General features: G+C 38.5%; 1 protein-coding gene across 1 annotated transcript in view; it reads left to right on the plus strand.

Moving 5' to 3' along the window:
* The window catches only part of LOC120223726 (olfactory receptor 11H2-like), a 4,431-nt gene extending 1,824 nt beyond the window's left edge, over window positions 1–2,607 (plus strand). The window contains 1 exon segment of the mRNA XM_039221950.1: window positions 2,328–2,607. Within this exon segment, the coding sequence (XP_039077881.1) occupies window positions 2,328–2,607 (280 nt within the window).
* Window positions 2,608–7,963: the final 5,356 nt, after the last annotated feature.

Genomic DNA, 7,963 nt, shown 5'->3' on the forward strand with positions numbered 1-7,963 from the left:
GGGATGAGCAATGGGTGTTATATGGAAACCAACTTGACAATAAACTACTTGAAAAAAAAAAACAATCTGTTTTAGTAGTGGATTCAATTTTGTTTTGAAATTAGTATCAAGTAAGTGAAATTTTAGTATCTAGGCCCACTGGTCCCTCTATATGTAATTCAATTTCTAAAAAGAAGACAGAGGTCTGTTTTGCATTACTGAGTTGAAACAACTGATACACGTGTAATAGAGATCACACATTGCTTTGGGCATTAACACTGTAAGACAATAATTCTCCACTGAGACATACTGATTGATAAAAAAGATGCAAATTTGAAGGAAGTCTACCCTGTCAAAATGTAGTATGTGTCTTTAAGGAAATAGACTAATAGCCTTGGCTAGATATTAATGATTTTTCAGAGGGCACAAGACAAGGATTAGGAATTTACAGTGTATTAGCTACCTAGAATACAGTAATGATAAGAGCTAAACATAAAGCCTAGGACATTTTTAGCCAAGTCAAAACTCAGCTTAGGGTAAATCCAGTTAAACAACAGTTTCTGGTGCCACGTGTGGTATAATTTTAGCACTGTGTGACTTATTTTAATGCCATAAGCACCCTTAAATCTATTTCCATAAACTTCACACTTGTCAGAATAGCTAAAATCAGAAACACAAGAAACCAGCATTGGCAAGGGCATGGAGAAAAAGGAACCCTCATGCGTGTTGGTGGGAATGCAAATTGGCTCAGCCACCATACAAAACAGTATGGAGTTTCCTCAGAAAATTAAAAATAGAATTACCATATGATCAGTAATTCCACTACTGGATATTTACCCACAGAAAATAAAAATTCTAATTTTCGAAGATATATGCACTCCAGGTCCATTGTAGCATTATTTATAATAGCCAACTAGTGACAGAAATCCAATGTCTATCAAGAGATGAATGGATAAATAACATATGGAAGATAAAGAAAATAAATATGTCTAAGTATACACAGACATACAATGGACTATTGCTCAGTCATAAAAAAGAATGAAATCTTGCCATTTGCAATAATATGGATTGATCTAGAGAATATAATGCTAAGTAAAATAAGTCAGAGAAAGACAAATAGCATATAATTTCACTCATAGGTAGAATTTAAGAACCAAACAAATGAACAAAGAGACAAACAAACAAACAAAAAAAGCAGATCCTCAAATAATAGAATACTAACTATTGGTTGACAAAGAGGAAGGAGATGGAGGGATGGATGAATTAGGTGAACAGTATTAAGAGTTTTTTGAATCACTATATTGTACACCTGAAACAAATAGAACACTATATGTTAATTATGCTAGAATTTCTTTCTCACTAATATTTTATTAGTGACCTTTCTTAGTGAGTTATGGTATATTACACAGATAAACCAATATTATATTGATCTATCAATATTTTCCTATGTTTTGCCTTTTGATGTATGTAAATATCTCTATGGTCAATTATAAGGTTAATACAACTTTACTTTTTCTTTTGTTCTGTCTCTTTACTCAATTGCTTAATTATGTTTTTATTTTAATTCATATGTAGTTAACATACAGTGTTAAATAGTTTCACGTGTGCAATACAGTGATTCAACATCTATACATTACTCAGTGCTCATCAAAATACTGGAATATAAAAAAATAAATAAAATTTAAAAATGTTTTACTTCCATAAAATATTTAATTAACATTGTTGATTTATTTGTTCTGTTGCCACCTTCTTTTTTTAATTTGACTCTCCAAAACATGATTAAGAGAAATCATAATAGGGGACCCTGGGTAGCAGTCAGTTAAGCATGTCATTCTCGGTTTATGCTTAGGTAGAAAGCTCATGGTTTATGAGTTCAAACCCCACACTGGGCTCTGTGCTGGCAGGGCAGAGCCTGGTTGGGATTCTCTATGCTCATCCCCCACTCACACTGTCTCTCTCAAATAAACAAACTTTTTAAAAAACCATACACTAGGAGGCAAGATGGTGGAGAAGTAGAGAGCTCCATGCATTTCGCTTGCACCCATCTCTCAAACAGAGAAGGCCTGAAGTCATAGGACACAGCCACAGGAGTTTGGGAAGAGAGAGACAGAGTATAATGGGAAGGCAACCTCATAAGTGTGTGAGAGCCAACCAGGAAAGATAAAAGCGGGCTGGGACCAAAGACATGGAGGGTGGGGAGGGAGTCCCGCTCAGGGCAGCCACTGTCAGTCAAGGGGAAAACAAAAAGCAGCTGAAATTGCTCATAGAACTGTCCCTGAAGAAGATAAAAACCTTGGCTTGGAAGGAGAGTGTTTTTCGTTCTAGCTGGGGTGCTGACTTCCAACTAGGCGCCCTCAGTCCCAGAAAGCGCCAGGAAAAGCAGCTCTGCTGCGCTCCTGGCACCATCATCATCGGCACAGACGTTTTGGGCCTGAGGCTGCCTTCCCTAGGCTTGACACCCAACAGCGCGGAGGCGGCAGTCAGAGGCTGAGTTCCCCAGGCTTAACCCCTGGCAGTGTGGAGGTGGTGGACCCTAGGCTGCTCTGCCACCACTTGACCCCAGCGAATCTGAGGCTGCACCACTTCCCCTGCACTGCCCCCCACCCCCTGGACTCCCAGGAGCAGTGAAGCAGCGACCTGCTGGACTGTGTTTCAATCGGTATCAATAAAGCACGCTGACTGGGACCTGGAAACGAGGTGGGGCATGAGGCACAGAACACAACCCACCTTGGCTATGCCTGCAGCACAGGGAGATCAGACCCAGTGAGTGATTTGCAACACTTGATTCAAGAAGGGACTGGGGTGACGCCATTTTTCTCCCCACAACCACCAAGGCGGGGCCTCAGGGAGCATCAGGCGGGAAGCAGTGGAGGCTAAGACCTGTCTACAGCAAACCACGCCCATCCCCACTAAAGAGCTGCTTTTTTTCTGTGTTTTTTTTTTTTTTTTTTTTTTTTTTACCGGAGCAGGGGGAACACCAACATGGATGCACTGCCCAGATTAATTCCAGATAAATTCTTTCTATTTAGATATATTCTCCCTTTTCTCATTCATAACCCTCCCCTCTGCTGGACTGGGAACTCAGGTCACTGGTTTGCTTAAACAGTCACATTTAATCCATTCTCTAGATGTACATTCTACACCTCCACCACTACCTTTTATCTCTCTCTCTCTGGGGTAATCAGACTATATAGTTTCTCTGAGTAACATCTTCGTTTCTTTCTTCTTGCCTCTAAACATATTCTACGATTTCTCCATCTGAATCAAGCCTCTTAGTCTCTCTGCCTGGTCATTTCATTTCCAATTTTGCTTCCTCACCGCCCTGTCATTTCTCGCTTTGTATATGCTCTTCGGGATTTTTCTTTTTTCTTTTCTTCTTTATTTTTTTTTAATTTTAATTTTTATTATTTGTCTTTCCTCATAGCTCTTTTTTCTTGTTTTGTTTTGTTTTCTTTTTGTCCCTTCCTCTTTTTCTTTTTCCTTTTCCCTTTCAGTTTGCATGTTTGTTGGATTTGCCTGTGCGTTTCTGTACCTTTGTCCCTGTGTGGTTGTCTGTTTTCTTTTCCAGAACTACCTCAAGAAACAAGCCAAAGTACAGATGGTGGAGAGTCCCAAATACCACTACGAGTAGGGAAAGAAAATAACCAAAGTCTCAAGAAGAGAAACTAAGAGACACCATTCAAAGAACACTTCCTAAATGGACAGGACCTGGACAGCCAAAGAGCCCTCTTTAATACAGCAGCACCCCAGGGGCAGAGTACATAACAAGCTTTTAAAATTAACAAGAGATAGAAAGCTAGCCGAAATGACGAAATGGAAGAACTCTCCTCTAAAGAAATTCCAGGAAAAAATGACAGCTAAAGAACTGCTCAAAACAGATATAAGCAACATGACTGAACAAAAATTTAGAACAATAATCATAAAATTAATCACTGGGCTTGAAAAAGGCATGGAAGACATCAGAGAACTATTGCTACAAAGACTGTGGAGCTTAAAAGTAGTTCTGATGAACTAAAAAAATGCTATAAATGAGATGAATAATAAAATGGAGGCATTAAATGCACGGATTGAAGAGGAAGGAAGGAGAATAAGAGATTTACAAGACGCAATTATAGAAAAAGAGGGAGTTGAGAAAAAGAGATAAACTGAGCCAGGAACACGAAAGGAGAATTCAAGAGCTCAGCGATACAATCAAATGGAACAATATCCATATCATAGAAATTCGAGAAGAGGAAGCAAGAGGGAAAGGTGCTGAAGGAGTCCTTGAACAAACTATAGCAGAGAACTTCCCCAATCTGGGGAAGGAAATAGATATTGAAATCCAACAGGCAGAGAGAACTCCCCTCAATGTAACTTGAATTGCTCTTCTGCACAACATATCATAGTGAAACTGGCAAAATATAAGGACAAAAAGAGCATTTTGAAAGCAGCTAGGGAGAAAAGGGCCTTAACAGAGAAAGGGAGACTTGTCAGAGTGGTGACAGACCTATCTACTGAAACTTGGCAGGCCAGAAAGGAATGGCAGGAAATCTTTAATATGATGAATAGAAAAAATATGCAGCTAAGAATCCTCTATACAGCAAGGATAGGAGAGATAAAAATCTTTCCAAATAAATAAAAACTGAAAGAATGCATCACCTCTAAGCCAGCCCTACCCCAGAAATCCTGAGGAGAACACTATGAGGAAAATGTTGCAAGGAAAGCAAGATACCAGAGACACCACCACAAGCATGAATCCCATAAAGGACACGATGACTCTAAACCCATATTTTTCAATATTAACAATGAATGTAAATGGGCTAAATGACCCCAATCAAAAGACATAGGGTAGCAGAATGGATTAAAAACCAAAATCCATCTATTTGCTGTCTATAAGAGACTCATTTTAGACCTGAGGACACCTTCAGATTGAAAGTAAGGGGATAGGGAAATATCTGTCATGCTACTGGAAGTCAAAAGGAAGCTGGAGTAGCTATACTTATATCAGACAAACTGGACTTTAAAGTAAAGACAGTAACAAGGGATGAAGAAGGGCATTAAACAATAATTAAAGGGTCTATTAATCAGGAAGCGTTAACAATTATAAATGTCTACACACTGAATATGGAAGCACCTAAATAAATAAAACAATCACAAAAAGAAACAATCTTAGGGATGAGAATGTGTTAATAGCAGGGGACTTTAATACTCCACTTACAGCAATGAATAGATCAACTAGACAGAAAATCACTAAAGAAACAAGGGACGTGAATGACACATTGGACCAGATGGATTTGACAGATATATTTAGAACTCTACATCCTGAGGCCATGAAATTCACTTTCTTCTCAAGTGTGCATGGCATATTCTCCAATATAGATCACATACTGGGACATAAAGCAGCCTTCAATAAATAGAAAAGAAATGAGACCATACAATGCACACATTCAGATCACAATGTTATGAAACTTAAAATCACCATAGGAAAAAGTCCGGAAAACCTCGAAAACCATGGAGATTAAAGAACACCCTTCTAAAGAATGATTGAACCAATCAGGCAATTAGAGAAGAAATTAAAAAATATATGGAAACAAATGAAAATGAAAATATAACTATCCAAACTCTATGGGATGTAGCAAAGGCAGTCCTAAAAGGAAAGTACATTGCACTCCAGGCCTACTTCAAGCAATTAGAAAAAGTTCAAGTACAAAATCTAACAGTTCACCTAAAGGAACTAGAGAGAGAACAACAAGAGAACCCCAAACCCAGTAGGAGAAGGGAAATAATAGAAATCAGGGCAGAAATAAACAACGTAGAAAGCATCAGAACAGTTGAACAGATCAACGAAACAAAGCGTTGGGTTTTTTGAAAAAATAAACAAAATTGACAAACCTCTAGCCAGGCTTCTCAAAAAGAAAAGAGAGAGCACTCAAATAGACAAAACCATGAATGAAAATGGACTGATTACAACTAACCCCTCAAAAATACAAGCAATTATCAGGGAATACTATGAAAAATTATGTGCTCAGAGAGGGCAAGATGGCGGGGAAGTAAGGAGCTCCGTACATCTCACTTGCCCCCATATCTCACATGGAGAAGGCCTGAAGCCATAGGAACCCTTAGAGAATCCAGGAGTATGGGAGGAAAAGGAGACAGAGTCTGCTGTAAAAACCCTATAGTGGCTACCTCAAGAAACAAGCCAAAGTACACATGGTAGAGAGTCCCAAATACCACTACGAGAGGGAAAATAAAATAACCAAGGTCCCAACAAGAGAGACCAAGAGATACCATTCAAAAAACACTTTCTGAATCGACAGGCCCTGGACAGTGAAAGAGCCTTCTTTGGTACAGCAGCTCTCACTAGTGCAGAGAGCATAACAAGATTTTAAAACTAACAAGAGATAGAAAGCTAACCAAAATGACTAAACAAAAGAGCTCTCCTCCAAAGAAATTCCAGGAAGAATTGACAGCTAAAGAACTGCTCAAAACAGATAAAAGCAAAATAATTGAGCAAGAATTTAGAACAAAATCATGAAATTAATCGCTGGGCTTGAAAAAAGCATGGAGGACATCAGAAAAACAATGGCTACAAATAATATGGAGCTTAAAAATAGTTATGATGAACTTAAAAATGTGCTAAATGAGATACATAATAAAATGGAGGCATCCAAGGCACGGATTGAAGAGGCAGAAAGGAGAATAAGTGATTTAGAAGACACAATTATAGAAAAAGAAGAAACTGAGAAAAGAGAGAGAAACTGATCCAAGAACATGAAAGAAGAGTTCAAAAGCTCAGTGATACAGTCAAACGGAACAATATCCGTATCATAGGAATCCCAAAAGAGGAAGAGAGAGGGAAAGATGATGAAGGAGTCCTGGGACAAATTATAGCAGAGAACTTCCCCAATCTGGGGAAGGAAATGGACATTGAAATCCAACAGGCACAGAGAATTCCCACCAGATGTAACTTGAATTGATCTTCTGCACAACATATCATAGTGAAACTGGCAAAATATAAGGACAAAGAGAAATTTTTGAAAGCAGCTAGGGAGAAAAAGGCCCTAACATACAAAGGGAAACCTATCGGAGTGGTGACAGACGTATCTACTGAAACTTGGCAGGCCAGAAAGGAATGGCAGGAGATCTTCAATGTGATGAACAGAAAATATATGCAGCCAAGAATCCTCTATCCAGCAAGCCTGTCATTCAAAATAGAAGGAGAGATAAAAGTCTTTCCAAATAAACAAAAAGTGAAAGAATCTGTCACCACTAAACCAGCCCTACAAGAAATCCTGAGGAGCATCTCTCTGAGGGAAATGTTGCAAAGGAACACAAGATACTAGAGACACCACGACAAGCATCAATCCCAAAAACGACAGAATGACTCTAAACCCATATTTTTCAATAATGACACAGAATGTAAATGGGCTAAATGCCCCAATCAAAACACATAGGGTGGTAGAATGGATAAAAAAACAAAACCCATCTATTTGCTGTCTACAAGAAACAAATTTTAGACTGGAGGACACCTTCAGATTGAAAGTAAGGGGATCGAGAAATATCTATCATGCTACTGGAAGTCAAAAGAAAGATGGTATAGCTATACTTATATCAGACAAACTGGACTTTAAAGCAACGGCAGTTAAAGGGGATGAGGAAGGGCATTATATAATAATTAAAAGGTCTATTAATCAGGAAGAGCTAACAATTATAAATGTCTACACACCAAATGAGGGAGCACCTAAATACATAAAACAATCACAAACAGAAACATTCTTATCGATAAGAACATGCTAATAGCAGGGTCTTTAATACTCCACTTACAGCAATGGACAGATCAACTAGACAGAAAATCAATAAAGACACAAGGGACATGAATGACACATTGGACCAGATGGATTTGACAGATATATTTAGAACTCTACATCCTGAGGCTATGGGATTCACTTTTTCTCAGGTGCGCATGGCACATTCTCCATGAAAGATCACATACTGGGACATAAAG

This window comes from Hyaena hyaena, unplaced genomic scaffold, assembly GCF_003009895.1.
Source record: "Hyaena hyaena isolate Hyena2069 unplaced genomic scaffold, ASM300989v1 scaffold_1042, whole genome shotgun sequence".
Classification (NCBI taxonomy): domain Eukaryota; kingdom Metazoa; phylum Chordata; class Mammalia; order Carnivora; family Hyaenidae; genus Hyaena; species Hyaena hyaena.